General features: G+C 38.3%; 1 protein-coding gene across 6 annotated transcripts in view; it reads left to right on the forward strand.

Moving 5' to 3' along the window:
* Positions 1–20,754, forward strand: part of CARMIL1 (capping protein regulator and myosin 1 linker 1) — a 194,785-nt gene that overhangs the window by 133,632 nt on the left and 40,399 nt on the right. For all 6 annotated transcript variants that reach the window (XM_021528664.3, XM_021528667.3, XM_021528666.3 and 3 more), the window contains 8 exons: positions 1,547–1,615; positions 5,876–5,969; positions 8,141–8,239; positions 9,927–10,055; positions 10,318–10,449; positions 14,649–14,824; positions 16,792–16,879; positions 19,540–19,689. In XM_021528664.3, the coding sequence (XP_021384339.1) occupies positions 1,547–1,615; positions 5,876–5,969; positions 8,141–8,239; positions 9,927–10,055; positions 10,318–10,449; positions 14,649–14,824; positions 16,792–16,879; positions 19,540–19,689 (937 nt within the window). The remainder of the gene's footprint in view (positions 1–1,546; positions 1,616–5,875; positions 5,970–8,140; positions 8,240–9,926; positions 10,056–10,317; positions 10,450–14,648; positions 14,825–16,791; positions 16,880–19,539; positions 19,690–20,754) is intronic.

The following is a 20,754-nucleotide window of genomic DNA, read 5'->3' on the forward strand; positions in this document are numbered from 1 at the left end:
CACTGGTGGCTTGAGAGTATCACTTTTTTTCTATCCAGCATGTGTTTCACAAACATTAAAACCTTCAATCATAGTAAATCTGGATGGAGACCTCTAAATATGTCACCCTCATAGGAAAGATAATTCTCCCTCCTCCTCGTAAGACTGTGCAGATGAACATTCCTCAGTGCATTGCCGGTGTAAAAAGACCACTTTTTACTTTGTCTCCAAGTATTTGTTCCCTGGAGGATAAGAAATTCCCCCAAGCAGTCTTGGCTATTTGGTTCAGAGGCAGGGATCCTCTGGCCGTTGTGTTGCTATGCCCCAACTGAATATTAAAAATGTCAAGAAAGCACTGGAGGGATGGCTTAGGTTTATTGAATGTATTAACCTGAAATGACCACACTATCTTAAGAAGCAAAGTCTTGATACATATCAGGGTGGCAGACTGAAACATTTCACAGTATGCTGCATGTCACAATGACATAATGTCACCACAGTCTGTGGTGTGATTACAGACTGAATAATGCAATGGTAACTGGCTCTGCCAAATATGTTATAAAATGACACCCAGGTAGAAATATAAACACACTTTCCAGTGGCAGAAATATTCAAGATTTGACCCTTAGCATATCTGATGCTTGCAGAGTGAGTGTAGAATCTCTCCTCCTTGCTTTATCTTTCATCTAAAAAACAGAGGGATAATTCTGCAACAACAGAAGGATGTCAATATGTGTGAAAGCATGGCATCTATCTTTTTATTTTTTTCTCTTTTAAACACCAGAAATCTTTGTTTGGTTTTGTGCCTTTTTTTTTAAGAACAGCTACAACTGATGCTCTAGCAGAAGCAAGATTTATCTGCTTGTCTGTCTCTTTTGCCTACTAATGAGATCTTTGAACATGTGTTTGCAAATTGCCAGGCAGTCTGCTTGAGTGGTCTGGACTGGGGGAGGAGGGGAAGGCTTGATCACTCTCATCATTACTGTGTATTCAAAAGAGCTACAATTTATGCACCTAACCTAATGGTTTATTTTGGCAGCTACTTGTGTTGCATGTGGAATCATATGAACAGTGTGAGGAGCCTAGTGCAGGGTTGAATGTGTAATAGCCTGCAAATTTTGACCTCTGATCAGCATGAATTTTTAAAACACATGTTTGCTATGTGGAACAGAGATTGACCAGTTACTGCAAATTTCTGGGTTTTTTTCAGTATGGCCTTGCAAAGCTGACATTTGACCTTTGGTTTTTATGCTATTCCTCAAAAAAACCAGGAACTTATGTCCAAATCTTTCTATTAATTGTGTTTTGGAAAAGTAATGTGCTTATATTAGTGATAGAAAATGCAGTAGAGTCCCCCTTAAAGTAATGGAGCCTGGATTTTGGGTATTTGTCCACAATTTCTGTAATTTGAAGGATTTAGTGTCTAAGACAAGTTTTTTAAGTGCTGCCTTCTGCAATTTTGAATATTCAGCAGTGTGTTATTTCAATGTGCAAAGTTTCATTATGGATTTATTTGGTGGTTCTTGTTTAACTTCTATTTTTCTTTCCTCTTCCCACCACCTCTCAGAACTGTAATATGGGACAAGAATAACATCACTGCACAGGGCTTCCAGGACATAGCTGTGGCGCTGGAAAAGTAAGTCTCAACTAACTGAATGTCTGATGAAGAGGCCAGAGATCCTGAATGATCTGAGCAGCTGCAGTTCCCACCGCAGTCAATACGATCTTGAAGATGTTGAGTGCTCTCAATTTTAAGCATCAGGATGTTTAATTTAAAGGAAAATTCATGACTTCACATCCTTCAAAAGGATGGGAAGAGGCTCTGTGGCTCTTTCATCCATACTCTGCTATAAGGTCCTTGAATTCTGCTCTTAGCATTAAAATTCTGAATTTGGTAATATTTTCTCTTTGCTTCATTCTCTTGTGTTGATGGTGTGCAGAAATTCTATTCTAGTGAATGAAGCTGTACATAATAACAGAAAATTACTGAAGTGGGCCTTTGTGGTCTGACTTTTTTCTTTCCCCTAGCAAGTTGAAAATAATAGTGATGATCTCAGGAACTGCAGTTTTTCTCTGTAATTGCTATGGTCTGGGTCATTTTGCTTCTATGAGTTTACTCAGAGATGCAGCCATTACCAGTGATAGCTGTTAAATTGCTTTCATGTCCCTCCACCTCTATCACATTTCTTTATATGTTATTATTACTTTTCTTAAGAGAGAAGAATTACAGATTTAAATTAAGCAGCAGTTGACATTTTTCACATCATTGAATCCCTCAGACAGTAGCAAAGGCTCTCTTTGGAATGTGAATGTAACCTACAATTGCTATGTTCTAGACAAGGTATCTTGTAAAACTGTATAATTACTTAAGGGAGCATCTCAACCCTTGTAGGGGTCATGAGGTTAGAGCTTATGAAGTTACTTGTTTTGTGAAACTATTGTAGTTTATATACTCGCTTTTGAAATGAATTCAATTGTGCTGATGTGGGAAATTAGATAAATGATGTATAATTAGGCAAATCTTGCAGTGATTCCATTGATAGCAGTGAATAATAATTTGCAAAGGTTATTTGTCAACTTACATTTCTCTGCCAAAGGGCAAATAGCATGGGGAAGTCTGGTAGGAAAAGAAATACCCTTGTTTTCAACAAGGGTATGTTGATGGTTAGCATCAGCTTTATTTCTCTGTTCCAAAGTGTTTGGATGAGTAAATAGAGAAGGGGTGGAAATCCTGAGGCAAAAGCAAGTAGTCTAAACAAAACCACCCCCAGAATGCCACAGTTAATTATTTGACGCTGTACTGTTTCCGGGTGACAGCTCATTTATTTAACTTGGAAGCTGAGGTCATTTTGTGCTGCCTTAAACATTTTTAAATTGTCAAAATCATTGATAACATCACAAACTAAGCCACAAGCAACAAAGGTTTAAACGTGAAGAGATGGACTGTCAGTACTGGCTGAAAACAATTAGGCTGTAAACAATCCATCTTGAAGATCACATTTTGAGAATATTCTTCACCATATGTTTCCTAAAAGTACCTGAAGTCATCAATGTTCTGTAGAAAAGAACCATTGCTCAAAATAGAATGAAATATACTGAAGATGCTTGAGGATATGTATTCCATGTTCTATGATCTTAAGAAAAGTAGTCATCCACCAAACCACAAAACAAGAAGAAAAGTAGGCTTTAGCAGTATGGGCAGGAGGCTGAGGGGATTTGTAGCAGACTTTAAAATGGGCTGAAGTAATTGGAAGATTTTTTTTTCTTTCCCCTTCTCCCAGCTTTTCTTTGTCTGCTTGTTGCTGTTTAAAAATGTTATTTCTGTAAGGGAATTCCAGGAGCATGGCTGTTGGCAGATTTTGGCCCAGGGGTGTCCCAGACAGGTGTTGTGAAGTCCTGAGATTTTCTGCAGAGTCCCTTACAGATGTCAGTTCAGGAGAGCATTTGAGAACAGTGGGCATCCTATTCAGCTTGGCCATAAGCAGGGTCTTGTATCTCTGTAATTTTAATATGAAGATAAACATGTGCTTTTGCAGCCTAGAGCCCCCTCTGTCACAGGACTCTACAGCATTTTCTCGTGTTCATTTCTGAAAGTTTTTTTTTTTCTATATGGACTGGCTGAAGAAATAGCTGATGTTCTAGTAACTGAGGAGAAATGCTGGAGTTTGTTAGAGGGCTATGAATTCTTCCCTTAGCAGTGATGTGAAGTTCACACACCCTGACCTGAAAAACAGATGATCTTATTCCTGTAAGTAAAATCTCCACTGCAGCAGAGAGCATACATAGTGTGTGGATCAGAAGTTACTACAGAGGAAATACTGTATTGAAATGTAAGACTGTTGTCACACATGTTGTATGTAGAAGAGGGTTTTGGGACCTCTTTTGGGACATCCTTCTACAGTCTTTGAGCACCTCTCTGAAATTTAACATCCTTTAAATATAGGTATTTTGCTGAGTATATTGATGTGTTAGGAAGTTACTGGATTATTGAGTTTGTAGCAAAATGTACTCTTTTACAAGAGACAAGTGGAATGTTAATAAAAAGAAGAATGGGGGAATATTTTAGACTTCAAGGAAAAAGAGAAAAACAAAGCATAACGGTAAAGTTGAAAAGTGAGCTTTAAATTCTTGATATTTTCCCCTAAGGGCTGGTAAATTCTTAGATGAAAATAATACTGTGTATCTGAAAGCAACCCAAGTACAGAGGATTTCCTTCCTCCCTTAGGGTAGTGGTCTTCTCAAGTTTTGCCTCTGTGACTGTGTGTCCATGAAAATCTCTTTACCTTTCATTTACCCTCCTTCAGCTCTGTGTGTCCATATGTGTGAGGGAGGGTGCACTAAGCCTTTGATTAAATTGAATTTAGCATGAGAGCTGGCAATTGCAGATTTGGGACGTATTAAATGTCAAACAGCTGCAGAGATCCTTAGAAATCTACCTTCTGGTTTGTTTTTTTTTTTTTTTAACTAAATAAATACTTCACCTGTCAGGCAATCAGCAAGTTCTGTAATATTCTGTCTTTGAGCTCAGTATCTTTGACATTTAAAAATTCTCCCCGTGATGGTAGACGCTGGTTAGTATTACATGAGGACACATAACAGGGTCTGTATAGTTTGCAATGTTCTTTTGAAGGGCAAGACAACTAGAAAGAAGAGTTAAATTTCTGACGGATGCTGTAGACTGACAACTGACAGTCTATACCATGTTTGCATTGGGGAAGAAACATACAAGCCTTCCATTATCATTTCAAGTAAAATGTTGGGTGGTATCAATGAGGAATTGATGTGTTTGCAGTTCAGGAGGACACTGCCCTTCAGAGAATGGTGCTGCATGTGTCCAAGCACCTGGTGGGAGAAGAAGTGAAAGAAGCTTGGAATTTCACACTATTTAAGGTGTCTGCTATTGGGAGTAGTGTGGTCTGCTGTCATCAGTGGTGGTGACACAATTGAAATTGCCAGCTTTAAAGTGCTCCAGAATAGAGGGTTCCAAATATATTTGTGTAGCTCTGGATGGAATAGGAACAGACAGTTATTGGGATGTTTGCAGAAGGAGGAGAAAGAAATGTTTGCTGGAAATAAAAGGAAATTAATTGAAAATATAAATAATTATTTCCTTTCCAGGTTTTAAAAACCTCCTGCTCTTCCCCCCTCCCCAATTATTCAGGTCTGAAGTTGTGTGGACATACCACTGTATGTCCATTTTAAGTATAACTGTGTCATGATAGTCAGTTTATGTTCTCAGAGTTTAAATGTCATTTTGACTTGGGACCAAACTCCCTGTCTTTTATCTCTTATTGCAGCAGATGGACACAGCTGCAGAAATATTTTGCAAGCAAATAAGAAAAATGCAGGGAGCAATTGTTTGTGTAAAGCAATGTGGAGATGCTATGCTTGTTTTGTCAGCTTTTTATGAAAAATTCAGCAAGTGTCTTCAAATTGTTGTAAACACAAGAAGTTATTAAATAGTAAATTTTCAAAACTCAGTCTCTTAGTTGCTATCTGTCTATTACTGTGTATTTCCATTTAGTCTTAGATCTGATACAGTTGCCAGCAGGCACTGATTCCTGTTCTGTTTAGATACACAAAAATAATCTAACCATGTGCACAGAGCTACAGAGGGCAGGTAGGCTTTTAATCAGCAACCACTGGACATTGACCATATAACTGTTTTTCAAAATCTACCCCTCTGTCTGGTAGTAAAGAATTAGCAGCAAAAAAGAGCATGTATACTTCCAGCTATTCCACTAAAAAATGTGAAAAATACTTTCTTAGTACCTTCCATGGACAAGCTGGATGCACTTTATGTCTCCCTTCTAGGTTTTTCTTCATAAAAAAGTACAGTGATTACAAAGATATACAGTAATTAGATTAACTTTCACCATCATTTTTTTTCCTTTAGGAATTATACATTGAGATTCATGCCTATACCAATGAATGATGCCTCCCAAGCACTCAAAACAAACCCTGAGAAAACAGAAGAGGCACTGCAAAAGGTATTGCATATGCCACCAATGAACAGAAATAAAACCAGCAAAAATATAGTCATTTTAAGTGACTGAGACTTCATGCTTGGCTGAATAGGAACTCCATGCTGGATTCAAGGATTGTTTGTTTTGCATAGACATATACATGGTAATCAAGTGCTGCAAGAGCTTTTTATTCCACAGAATGATGGGAGTGAAGGCTGATGGAATGCAGTGTAGTGTAGTGTCAGAATATCATAACTAAAAATATGCAAACTAGACCTGGTATTACTGTGTGCTTGACTATGAAAGAGAGAGTTAGAAACTACATGTTTGTTACATATGTGCCTGTGGGTATTATCAAATGTTTAGAATTACTGGTGCATGCTTTTTATATTGGCATAAAAGGTGCAGTCAGCTCTGTACAAGACAAAGGGTGCTCTTCAGTTTGAGGGAGGATGAAAACATTTACTGCCTGTGTTTTATATTGTACATATAAAATTCACACACTGTGTTGCCCTAAGTAAGCAACTGCACCAGCATTTTCTTTTGGATGAAAAGGTGTTGACAGTATCTGTAGTGTTCCACTTGCACGAGTTTTAAAACTCCCAGCTGAGTTTTAATATGATAAATCTTGTGAGCTCCAAACAAGCCTCCTGCTCAATTAGGAGGGATACATTTCACATCTCTTTAATGAGTAGTTTTTCTTCAGCCACGGTAAGGCCATAAAAATGTTATAAATAGTTCTTACAGATAACTGTGATTAAAAAGCAAATGTCTATGATCCTTGTTTTCGTTAATTTGAGTATTACAGGGAGAAGTGCTGGTAGTTAGTATCTTTTTCTTTGATGCATGAAAATTCTCTCAATTCTGCTTTTAAAAATCTGATTCATGGGGGATGGACGTATTTCTTACATCTCATTTAATATAATTGGCCTGGTTCATATCTAGACTGGTAGGTGCATTTCTGAAAAAAATACTGGGAAGCTTCTGGCCACAGGGATTTAAATTCTGTGTGTTAATTAGGCACTATGTACAAAGAGCTTTTCCTTTTACTCATATCAAGGTTGCTAAAACTGTTAGACCCTGAGTTTGTTTTAACATGTGGTTCAGGCTTTCTTTACACAACACAAGGAAGTTACCTCCTAGAAAAGATATCAGTGTCAGGAGTGGTGCTGTGAACACAACCCAGGTGTGTTCCCTGCAGGTGAGGAGGCAAGCCCCCCTGCATGGACTGAGCCTGGTGCTGGGAAAACGGCACTGACTGACTGATGGACACAGCAGCCGCCCTCCTGAGCTCGGGTGTCTCTACAGCAGACTTGACTTGGGGTGGGGAAACTGGATAAGCCCAGGGATTTGCTCTGGGACATGGTTGGGTGTTGCAATTCTTGCTGCTGCTGCTGCCACCTCAAAGGCAGCTATCCCCACAGATCTCAGCCTCACAACCTGCTAGCCACTTCATTCAGCCTTTCCTCCCCTCTTTCAGACCAGATGCATCACTTTTGATGAACCTTGAACAGGTTGTTAATAGGTGGTTTTGGCTTCACCAAATTTGAGAGAGTGGGGTTAGGGGGTTACCCTGTGTATCGAAGCTGGCTGATGGTGGGTGTGTACTGCTGCTGACAATTGTGGTGGCCTGTAAGCAGGAATCACTCGTCTCTAAATAGTGCTTCTGTACTGCTTGGCTTTAATGAACCAACATGTGAACTGAGGCTGCACTATCACTTAAGCACTTTTAGATAGTTTATTTTCTCTTCAGACATACTGCTGTTCAAATCTGTGTCCTTGCAGCAAGCCAAAGACATTGAAAAGAAATGAATCAAATATCTTGAGTCATCATGATCTCTACAACACCTAACAGTTAAATATTCAAATATTTCTCAAACCAGAATCTAATCTTTAGTCAGCATAACTTGCTAAATTGTTCAAAATAGAATACTTTTTCAGAAAACACTGGCAAAACCACAATATTTAACCATGTTTCACTAGTTTGTGAGTGAATTAGTATTTATTAATGTGGTTTTTAAGCACCAATGCACACAAAATAAAGTTTGCAGATGATAAATAATTAGGCAGCTTTTCTTGTCAGTCCCCAATTCTGACACAGCAATAAAATTGAAAACAAATAGTCAAATCAGTTTCCTAATCTAACTTTTTTCTGCCTTTTTTTGTTTGTTTGTTGTTTTTTTTTTTTTTTTTAGATAGAAAACTACTTGCTTCGTAACCATGAGACCAGGAAGTACCTACAGGAGCAAGCATATCGGCTGCAGCAAGGCATTGTCACTAGCACCACTCAGCAGGTGAGAATTTGTTACTTAATGGACATCTCAGTGCCTGAAACCTGCTTGGGGAGGAAGTCCTCTCTCATTCAGAGTAATTTTAAGATGTGCCTCATGGGTTATACTGTTTCCCAAGAAATAATAATTATCAATGACAATTTGGAAGCAAAGCATTTGTGAAATGAAGGTCTTCTGCATAGCAGTAGCATGTAGAGAAAAACTCAAGGTATTGCTAAGTAAACTAGTGTTGAAACCAGGAATGGTTTGGTTTGCTTGTGCTCTGCCTTTGTTATTACAATTTAATGGGACCATGTTTTGTTACTGGAACCGGAAATTGTACTCTAACCTTTTGAGAGAGAAAATGGTATATGGAGATATACTGGCACTAAAGACTGCAAGAGCAGTTGTTTCATTCTAGTAATTTTTCTGCTTCAATGCCACTTTTTCTCCCCAAGTAAACAATCTCTATATGAAATAAGTTTAGATTTTTTTTATAGCTTGTTTTGGTTGTGCTTTTCTCCAACACCAGATACATACCAGGTTTCAGGAAATGTAATTTCTTGTTATTTCAAAATATATTTACTGATTTATGTATTAAATTGTGTACAATAAGGATGGATATTAAAACCAGTTTTAAAAGAGAGCTGAAAAAGACTCTGTTGTGTGATAAAATTGCATTATTATTCCCAGAATGTATTTTTTTTCTGTCCAGATGTCCCAATGAGACTTTCTACTATCTAATAATTAATTAGCTTTTTGTACTTGTAAAAAAATACCCAGCCAAAACCCTTTGAAGAGAGAGATTCATGTGGATCCAAAAAGGAGCATGCTGTGAAATTATTTCAGTTCTCATTGCTAATGATATAAGATGCTAGAACTGTAGACTTTACATGATGGTGCATGCACTCAGATGTTGCTTCAAAATGTCAAATATCCAGTTCTAATGTATGCTAAGTGGGCTGATAAAGACTTTTAACTATTATATCTCCCTGCCTCATATATCTTAATCAAAGCTGACTGTGTGTCAGGCATTGTTGGTGGTTTGTCTTGTAAAATACAGATATACCACCTGCCCTGCATTTGCAGCGTGTTGAATGAATTGTCTTGCGGGTACAGATTAAGTTCAATTTATCCCACTGTGAAATGTCTGATGGAAACTTCTGCTTTGATAGTTTTAATTCCCTTGCAACTAGGAATATTTACATTTTAAACAGATACTGCAGAAGCCTGCACAGTTGTATTTTGCTTAGACTGGAGAAATTGCTGTTAGTGGTTGTTGAATGAACTGAGCTTTCTTTTACTCTCTGAACTTCTTAACAATTCAGAGACCTTTAAATCCATAGTCTTAGGTATATCAACAACATTTTCAGCATTAAATTTGATCCAAAAACCAGAGTAACAGTTAAATAGTATAATTTGTTGATTATTTGCAGTTATCCTGGAGGTTACTGTGGAGGAAATATTCCACAGCATTTATTTTTCCTGATGGTTATTTATTTTGCAATGCTTAGGGGTGTCTTTATGAGATGTAGTTCTTTCCTTCAATAGTATTGACATACTGCCAAGGTCTTATCATGCCTTTCCAGGTTTTTATATTGTCACTGCAAATCTCATCATGCTACTATTGATTTTCTACCTGGACTGGATTAAGGTTGTGTTTGACCAACGTTCTGATGTTTTACCTTTTGTATTTCTTTTGTTCAAGTAGATGATTGACAGAATATGTGTAAAAGTGCAAGATCATCTCAACTCTTTAAGGAACTGTGGTGTGGATGCTGTACAGGAGGATGTCAAATGTGCGGAACGGCTGATGCGGGATGCTAAGAACTCCAAAACAGTAAGCCTTTCCCAGCACGCTGGCAGTGCTGAGAGCAGCTCTGCGTGTGCTTGCAGCTTTTCTCTTTCCGGGCATTGAAAATAATAGTATGTGCCACAAAAGAGCATTTTCTTCAGATGACCAGCTGTAGGTAGTATTTAAAGTGATAAGAAAATTCTAATTTATGAAGACTTTGTTTTGGCCAAAGACATTTCCTGCTGTTTGCTCTGGTTTGAAGACAGTGATCAGCCTATTTTCTGAAGGTACTCTTCCTGTCTTACAGCTTTTACCAAATCTGTATCACCTTGGAGGAGCTGCTTGGGCAGGAGCAAATGGTTCACTTTCCAATCCAATCCAAGAGACACTTGAATCCATGGCTGGAGAAGTCACAAGGGTAGTGGACGAGCAACTTAAGGTCTGTAGACAGATGTGTTACCATCTCTCTCACATGCAGAAATAACTAAAGCTGAGGTTTTCTGTCGCTACATGCAAAGGTGCCACACTTAATTTTTCTTCTCAGTAGATTTGTATGTTAGCTAGCTATCTTTCTATTACTATTTTCTTATAACTTTGGGCCGTGTAATTTGGATTTTTTTCCCCAATTGGAATAAAATAAAAGGTTGCTTTAGTATTTTCAGTGGGCGGAAGGAGCACATACTGTTTATCATCATCTTTTCTCATCTGCTAGAAGGGGAAGACTAATCAATTGCTCCTTCAGCCTTTTTATAAAGGCATTTGTCAAGCACCCTAAGAAGCCTCATGCCCTGGAGGAAAGTGCTCAGTAGTTCAGGAGTCCTAGTAGAGTGAAAGCTGCTTTTTTTATAGACTCCCTGGCAGATTATTTTTCTCAGTGGTCACTTTTGAACCTGATGCAGAATTTCCACTTTACTGTTCAATTTGGGTAACTTGTAGGTATTGAGAGTGCCCAAAGAATTGGTACAAGCATGTTTACAGGAAATCTTCTCACAAGTTGCCTGTCAAACCTCAGCTCTTGAAATAGATGTTATTGATCTGTCAGTGTTCCCACCTGTGTGCTCAGCCAGCTGCTGCTCAGAAACTTGCACCTTGTTATATTTGCTCTTCCTATGTTATAAGCAAAGAGCCATCCATACAGCATGTGCAAAGGTATCGGTCCAGGAAGAAGACAAGGTGGAGAAATTTTAACAACATTTGGGATCTCTATGGAAGCTGATTAATTTAAAAATACTGCTCTGGGGCAGCTCAGACCAAATTCTGTGACTAAGCTGTTTTGTCTGTGTTCTGGAGTATTTAAACACTTTACAACCTTCATCTTTAGATTCTTTGATCTTTCAATTGAAACATGAAAATGCTTCAGTCAGTGGGAATATAATGAAGAACAATAATAATGCCATATTACTAATTACTTTTTTGAAATTAAAAAGTTAATGAGGAGGAAAATGGTGCTCTATTTTTAGTATGTTTCTCTCTTTCCTCATTATATGAAATAAGGTGAAGATTTCTGCAGACACAAAAGTGATTTATCCATATGATTTTTCCCAGTGGAACCTCTGGGGTATGACTGGGACAGGACTAGTCAGGTCAGCCCTTCATGCTGGTCTCATGCACTTAAATAAGTTCATCTTGGAGAGTCTTATAGAGGGTAAAAAAGAAAGCCTCTGCAACATTTGGAATGTTCCTGAATTAACGTGTTTTCCATTTACACTTTTACACATTTACAACAAAAGGCACTTTAACTCAACCATTCTAACTTTTAAATTTACTTCTGGCTGTGTAGCATTAAATTTTAAGAGGCTTACAAAAAACTATAAAGTCATAATGTTCTTTGTATACTCCAACACTCATTTTTATTGATTTTACTTAAGGTGGAAGGGCTTTCTTTTAAGTTCTATGCATGGAGGAGGAAGTGTTGAATGTGGATTAGAATTATTTTTTCCCCCAGTTATTCAGGTCAATTCAAAACATCATAAGCAGTTTATTATTCGCAAAGATAGATAAGGGAGCTCTCATAAGGACAGTTTTTTTGGAATTGTTGGGGGGAAAAAAACACTGTATGCTGTAAAAGGAGTTTTGATTTTTAGTTTCCATAGCAACCAGAGTGTGATTCTAAAAAGAAGTTTGGAAATTGGTTAAAGGCAATGAACACATTTTAAGTAAATAAGAGATTTTTTTCCTTTTATTTTTTAACTTAAGGAGAGGAAGAGGGGTGAAGAAAGGAGTTAGAGTAAGGAAAAACAATATATTGGAATGAGTTGAGTTAACCAGAGGAGAAATTATAGCAAGACCCTTGCCTTTTTTTTTTCCTGCTGGTGTCACTGTGGATACACAGAACCTGGAGATGCATTATTCAGTCAGAAAAGGCCCAAGGGAATATAAGCAAGTGAAACCTATGCAAACACAATTGTTTTGTAATGACAAGAGCACTCAAAATATTCTTCCTAAATTTTGTCCTGGAGCAAAAGATTTGTTGGCTCCATCACCTGTTCCATTTTTTATTTTGATATCATCATTCTTAAGTCCTTTTCCTCATGGTATCTTTCTTCTGAATGTTAAGATTTAACTGTGGTTAATTTTTTGTTCTTTTCTTTTACCTGGTGACTGGTACTTGCAGCCCTGTGACTGAAATGTGTGTGCTTTCACAGTCAGTATTGGTAGCTATGGCTTTCTGTCAGTGGAAGGTTTGGGCATGGAATTAGGAGGCAAGGAAAGGTTTCTGTAGATACCTTGTATAGATAATGGTCATGTGAAATCAACAGCTAAAAACCACAATTAAAGAACTGATCTTCAATTGTGCAGTTAAAGATAAGACCCAAATTCTATCTGACTTTTAAATTGCACATTCTCTCAGATTTTTTGAGTAAAAATTGATTTTGGAAATTTGAGGAAAGGTCTAGTTTTTCCTGCTGCTTCCCAGTGATGCCTTCTCAGAGCATTTTTTGACATGATCCATTTTGAAAGATTCTGCTTAGACTGCAATTTTAATTCGGCATAGCAAGTCTATCACTTTTATGATTGTGATTCATCAGTACCTTTGAAAGGCCAGGGAATTTTTTCACAATAAACTACACAATTGCACCAGTGAATAAATGCTATGGAAAAAATGGATGTGTCAGGAACTCTCATTAGTAGTTTACTTGGCTCAGTGTTGTCTAACATTTAAGTTCTTCATCCCCTGTGGGGATATGGCCACAGGGGCTTGAAAGGCTCTTCATTAGTTATGCTGCCCCAGAATCTGCTTGAGGACTGAAGGAGGAAATGTGGGAAGAGTTCTTAAAGGGCTTTTGGGAACCCAGCAACAAGATATGTTATTAGCTATAATGGCACTTGTCCCTTATAACTCTAAATCAAATGTAAAGATTGGACTTTCCACTTATGCTGTGGCCACTTTGTATTGCTTTGTTGATTCTTTCCAGACTGTAAAAGCTACAGACTCAAACATACTGCTTTGAATCACTGAAATTTTTATGCAGCAATGGTGTTTTTTTCTTGCTTATTGTCTGCATAAGGAAATTACTAGTTATGGTAGGGCTGTGCAAAGAGAAAAAAGCTCTGATACAACGGAGTTGAATTTGTGGTCTCTCACATGTGGTATGGTATTGAGAAGAAAAAGGAAATCAGCAGTGTTTTCAAGGGGTGCAGTTCTTATTTTTGTACAATTTACAAATGCCTAGAAAAGATCTAGGCTTACCTAGTACATCATTAAAATGAACTGTTGTTTCTTTTATTTTATTATTTGTAAGTACCTTCTTCTGTTTGATTATCAACCTTGTCTTATCAGAGACAAGTTGGCCCATTTCAGTTAATTGGGCTCTGACCTGATCCTTTTTTTTTCCACCCTCCTTTGAACTTTTCCTGCATGGGTGACCATGCACTGCAACAGGCTGCCTGAAGAGGGTGTGGAGTCTCCCTCACTGGAGATACTGGAAAACTGTCTGCACACAATTCTGTGCCATCTGCCCTTGGGAAACCTGGAGCAGTGAGGTTGGACTAGATGACCTTAAGTGGTCTCTCCCAACCTTTCACCCATTCTATGGTTCTGTGTGAATAAATATTGGTTTGCTATATCTAAAGTTTGCTGTAGATTTACATGTATATCAATGAAAGCCATATATTAAAGGTTTGCATGCTGACTGCAGATCATGCTTGTAGCTACTTCTTAATATTCAGCTGGTATATTCCAGCCATCTACAGCGTGCTGAGTTCTCAGGATCTCTCTTCCTCATTTACTGATGCTTCTTGCAAATTGGCAGGTCTGAAGCACTGATGAAAATTGGTGATTCAGGGCACAGTTTAGAGGGAAGGCAGCTGCAGCAGAGCATCCACTGCAGTGGTGGATGCACAAGGGAACATAATTTGTTCTGACAGTTCAACACACAGAGATGTAAATGTTTCATATTTGAAAAGGCAAACAAGTACAGTTGCGGGTCATTTTCAGAACAAGTGTTTTGATTCTCAAAGCTGTATTTTGTAAAATGTCTTATATTGCAGCTGGATGCCAAAATAGATTGGAAAGCAGGAAGAAGAATTGTAAAATCTACAAGTCTAAAAGTGTGATATTCAACAGAATAATGTTGTCACCTCACAGCTAAAGTCAATCCCAGTATCTAATGTTATTTTTTGCTTATTGTGCTGCAGACACTCCTTGAGTCTATGGTGGATGCAGCAGAAAACCTTTGCCCAAATGTAATGAAGAAGGCTCACATCCGTGAAGATCTCATTGAGGCCAGCACTGAGAAGATTTCCATCCCACGCACTTTTGTAAAAAATGTCCTCTTGGAGCAATCTGGAATTGATATCCTCAATAAAATTAGGTATTTTAGGAGGTTAATCTAACAAAATTGGAATTTGGATTCTGGGTTGTGTGTATATGTGTTTATGTAGTAGAAGAATTCTGGAATGCTTTTGTGACTCACAGGAAACTATATTATGGCATTCAAAGAGCCGGAAATTGCCCTACAGGTCTGGGGAATTTAGATTCGTGTGTTTGGGATCTCTAGGGATGCTAACTAAGATCATGAAAGCATGTGCTCTCATATTTAGTGAAAGATTTGGTTTGTGGTACGCAAATAATGTTTTCATGACTGATCCTTTTTAAAAAAAAGCTTTCTTTTCTCACATAACACTGGATTAATGTAATAGAAGGAAATGACACTATTTGCTTTGAGTGGTTGGTAGCAGTGCTTTGTCTATTGTTACATTTGGTCTGGTCCTATAGCTGTTAGGACTTTGTGTGGGAGCTGTGCACAGCAGACAGACATACTTAAAAAATGGAAACTTGGATATTCAAACCACAAATCTGGAGCAGAAACCATTACCCTAAATAACTCTTAGTTTGTCCTGTAAAAAAATTAGGCGCTTAACTGATCTTTTACTGCTTTTTTTTTTTCATATTGAATGTATACCAGAGAATATATTTACACAGTATAATGTGGTTAACCTGTACTTAAACCTTTTCAGTTCCTTTCTGCCTGATGCTTGAAAAGCACGACATTTGCATTGAGATGCTAATATCTTTGAGGAGGAAGGAAAGTTTTGCAGAGTGCAGCACAATAGGCAGGAAAAGGTGTTAAAGATTCTAGCTATACCTTCAGAGGGTTTAAAATAGTTCAGGGAGTGAGTTTTCTGCACTTCATTCCTATCAAATAAATCTTGGCTCCAGGAAAATATTACTGCCTCTTTTAATTGTAGAAGCTGGAACTCTCAGTGAGGTGAGGGTGCCACACTGTGATCTTTCCTTTGTTATATTATTTGAAATTAATGTTGGTAGCTGAGGGAGATTCCTTCACTCCCATTCTCTTCCCACTGTGGTTTGGCCACAATTCTACTTCTGTATGAATTGCACTGCCTTTCCAAGGAGTTCCTTTCCTTTTTCTCCAGGCTCTCTGCAGCAGTAATGCAGGCAGAAATAGCTTTGTTAAATCCAGTACAGCTCAGTCCACATATAAAAGCCATAAGCCAAAATCATGTCACTTGCTGGCAAATGTGAGTTGAAAGAGTTGTTGTTGAAAGCAGAGGCAGCAGAGGTGGAGCTTTGGGCTGCAGCTCAGGTGGTCATGTTTGTCGGCTCCACATCAGCTGCCCTACACAGCCAGAGCATTTGGTGCTGTCACCAAAGATGGGACTCCAAGGGAGCAATTCAAGGTACATATTTCCTTGAGAGGGAGTTAGGAACTAACTAGGGCAACCTAAGATCAGTGTGCAGGTGTGGTGGTGTTCCATATGTGTCTGTGCAGTGGAAAAATGGCTGATGTGAAGTTCTTGAGGCAGAAAGTGGTTACCTGGAGCAAAAGAAGAAGCAAAGTTATGATGGCATTGACTGAAGAAATGGCATTGTACACTTGTCCTTACCAGCTGATCAACACAAAAAATAATTGAGGAAATGAATGGATTATAGTTGTTCAGTGGAGTAGTGTTCTATAGACAGCACTGTCCTAATCCCATTCGTCTGGGATGCATGTTTGTATGATTTTAGTGGAGGAGTACTCCTCTCTGAGTTTCACTTCTTATTTTTATTCAGCTCTCTTACCCAGATGTTTTCATTTCATCTCATGGAAAACTGTGAGAAGCAGGTTAAATATGGTACAGAGGCTCCTCTGTTTATTGTGTGATTCATGAGTTTATTTCTGAAACCTGCAGTCATGTCTCCTGACACCTTCTAATGTTTTACTTCAAATAAAATGACAGCACAGTGGATAATCGTCACACTGTTGAATGTGTAATAAAGACGAAAATCTCCTGTGTGAATTAAGAAGTTCTCTCATTTTTAATCCTCACACAGTGAAGTAAAGCTGACCGTGGCTTCTTTCCTGTCTGACCGAGTTGTAGATGAAATCCTGGATGCACTCTCCCATTGCCACCACAAACTGGTGAGTTTTTTCTTGGTTGATATCTAATATGTCAGGTCTCAACAATGCCATTTATATTCATAACTTATGCAGTTTCTCCTTTGACAGCTCTATTTTGAAACTAGTCTTATTTTCATTGACAACCTGACATCTTTTGAAATACAATTTTGGGGCTCTTGCCTCTTTGCTGTAAGAAAAATGCAACCTTGGAAGAGATGTGTTATATACTTGTCCTATTATCTTTTGAGCTGTTGTCAGATCTAGAACTAAAAATGCCATCAGAATGCAGTATTGAGTTGTTAGTTAAGAGCAGTCCTAGTATTTATCAAGCTGAGGGTATAAGGCTTGACTGCTCATGAAATGAAAGGTAATTTCATTCTTTAGAATTCTTCGGGTACTGCTGAGACCTTCTTCCCTGAATGAGTATGTTTTGAGGTTACCTCAGAAATGGAGGTATCAAGTTTGAAGATAAATGAGTCGGAATGTAGAAAGGGAAGCACTGTTACTTGAAGGTCCTGAGCTGTTTGGGGACACAGATATTTATTATAGAGGTACTTGCCTCATCAAGAGTAGAAGAAATAAACAACTTTGTATCCACAGGTTTTTTGGTTGTTTTTTTTTTGCTTCTAATGCAACAAGGCTTTGTAAGGACAGTCCAGTACTCTTTTTTTAAAGAACTTAGTGGGTGGTCATTCTGACTAAAGTTGCTCTTCAGTTCTAATTGAAATTTCTCTGGCTTCAACTTGCAGTCATGACTTTTTTTCAGATGCTTCTCTTCCCAAGATAAGAGAACTATATATATTTCTCTTTATTTCCTCTGTGTGAAAGTCCTCAGACACATAAAGCAAATCACTCTTTCTGCCCCCACCCCTCCCTTTTTTTTGATGGAAGACTGAGTTACTTGAGCATGCATCTTTGTAATACAGAGCAGCATTGTGCAAAGGTACAACCTCTGGTATCTGGAGCTATGCAGCAGCAACAGCCTGCTGTGGGAGAGACCACATGAATGAGCTCCAGTTTGTCCTGGAGGAGGCTCAGCTGGAATGAGCAGTGACTGGGCTGTGTCTGTCCAGTGGTATTACACTACCTGGACATGCCCAGGTTCCTGCACAGTACGTCGTTTTATCCAGCCCTTCAGTCACTTCACTGAAAATCCTCTGCAATTTTTCCAGCTGTTTAAGAAGTTGCTTTTAGAGTTGTGGTTTCCAAAACCACACAGACTATTTAAGTGTTTTAAGGAACACAGTCCACAGGAATTAAATTGTTTTTCTGCTGATATTCCTTACTCCTTGTATTTGCAAAGCAAAGAATATAAGAGTTCCTTCCTTTTGTCAGAGTTTCAGTGGCAGCTCATTTTTAGGACAAGATTTGCTAGACCAACCTTCCACTAAATGCTTCTGGATACTTGTTGCTTTGCAAGATAGTAAAATTGGCTAATTGCCATTGCTTTGGGTTTCTAATGAATGATTGTGCATTTTGGGTTGTGATCCATTTTGGCCTATGTGACTAACATGTCCCTTTCACCATTTAACTCTGCTGTGTTTCTGTTAGCTCTAGGTTCCTTGAGATGATATAGCACTGATGAAAACCTTGAGGAGTACTGATCTCAAAAACGCTGCTAGAGAAAATCCTGTCTAATTTGACACTGTTAATCTTCAGCTGACAGCTGCAATCTGAGAGCTGGCAGCTAGTTCTTCATACAGTAAAGATTAAATGCACTGATGCAGTCCTCAGCCAGCTCCTTAAGTTGGAGTGCCGTGTTCTACCAATTCAACCACCCACAAATGTCTGTGTTTGTTGCATTGGCATAGTAGTGTTTGAGGCAACTTTGAAAAATAAACCTTGTTTGACAAGACCTCAGTTTGTCTAATGAGATGATGATTAGCATTAATTATTATTGCAGCTATTTTAGTGTGCTTGAAGATAAATTCATAGCAGCTCTCCAGTTGCTTTTCCTAAGAAGACATCAGACTAAATGAGCTATAATTAACTCAGGTCATCTGTTGACCTTTTTTGATGGTTAACAGAACAGCAATCCACTGGTTGTCCCAAATTCTGCTGATGTGAAGCAGTGGCTATGCCGCCTCTTGGAAGACTTCTCTTACCAACTGATTTGGGACAGCTGATTTTCAAATATCAGCTTTTAGCAGATGTTTGTTTAATATTCTCTTCAGTTATCAAAATAACTAGAAAATATTTCATAATTTCATTACATCATGAGCCCACTCCATTCCAAATACAACCCAAAGTGGTTTCTATAACATTCTCTGTGGCCCTAGTACCAGTTTTTGCTAGGCAGGTCTAAAAACAGACTTTATTGTTGATACAGCTTTTCCCTATCTATTTCTTCAGTGTAATAGAACTGAAGTATTTAAAACTGTGGGGTTTTTTTGTGAATAGCAAATTAAAACATTTTGGCCATTGAATAATTATGAAAATCATATTGGCTGGTATTGTATGTGTATTTGATAATTAAAAAATGGTCCAAGAAAAAGCTTCCCTTCCACACTTTCATTTTCTCTATGAAACAAAAACAGTGTGAGGACTAACCAACATAACTGAGCTTTCCTTTTGTACTTGGTGTTCTAGGATTTCTGATCACTGAAATCCTCTAAACTTCCTGTTTGGGTCCGCTTTGTCTTTTTTAAATTTGACTGGTGTGTTCCTGTATTTATCTCCAGGCTGACCACTTGACCAGACGTGGCAAACCACTTCCACAGCAAGAATCATTGGAGATTGAGTTAGCTGAAGAAAAACCCACTAAACGGTCGATGATCACAGTTGAGGAGTTGACAGAGATAGAACGTTTGGAGGATCTGGACACTTGTATGGTAAGACACATTCTGCAGCTCGTGTGGTTAAGCACACAGGTAATGAGGGAAGATGCTTTACAGAATATGATTTAAGTGAAATCGTGGTATCGGGAAGTTGAAATTAGGATTAGCTTCTAGAAGAAGTAAATATTAGCTTGGAAGATTTTTACCTGAGCTGCATCTTGTTGTTCAGCAGAAGGAAAGCTTTTCTCTTTTCTTCACTTCTTTCCTCATGCCTGTTCAAGGGCCTTTCCCTTTCATACACTGCTAGTAGAGTAAATACATCTTTCACAGGGCACAGTTTCCCAGAGCTTCAGCTGAGGTAATAAATTGGACAACCTTTCTGCCTTTGTCTTCCTTCTGCTTGGGTTCCTTTCACCTGTGACAAAAAATATTTCTGCCTGAAAGTTATGGTACTGACCATGAACAGAAGTTGATTTATGTGTGACTTTATTATAAAGATGGCTCTGTGCCATATCATCATCCTTACAAGATGTGAACTCGCATGATTGCAAATATAACTGTTCTCAATTCCAAATTCCCCTCCACCCAGCTCAGTCTGTTGGGGAACTTTACAGTGGACAGGAACTTTAGGAAGTGCTTCTCTGTTGCAAATTAGTCAAATTAGCTTTCTGCTCTATCTTCCTACCTGATTCCTTGGCCATGTGCTTTCACCAGAAGCTAAGATGGCAGAAAAACTGATTGCAGCTTTTTGTAGAAAGTTTATTGATTCAGCTCCCTGAATAAACATACTGCAGAGTCAGACAGCACAGGAGAAGAAGCAGCAGGGCTGCTGCCATCTCCAGCAGCTATCTGTTGGTCTCATTTATCTATCAAACAAAAGCACACCTTCCTTGCAAATACCAGCTTAAAATAGGTTCTCTCTCCCTTCCAAATCTCCTGTTTCACTGAGAGCTGATTTGGTACAATATTTGTCTAAGCATCACAAATCCCTGTGAGGCTTGTGGTGTTGATTACATCATCTAGTTCATCACTGGTACTGTCGTTCCAGAAACTTTCTGTGGCCAACCTTCAGTAATTATTTTGAGCCTTAGCGCCTATGGGAGAGACAGCCCAGTAAAA

The sequence above is a fragment of the Lonchura striata genome, chromosome 1 (genome assembly GCF_046129695.1).
Source record: "Lonchura striata isolate bLonStr1 chromosome 1, bLonStr1.mat, whole genome shotgun sequence".
Lineage (NCBI taxonomy): Eukaryota > Metazoa > Chordata > Aves > Passeriformes > Estrildidae > Lonchura > Lonchura striata.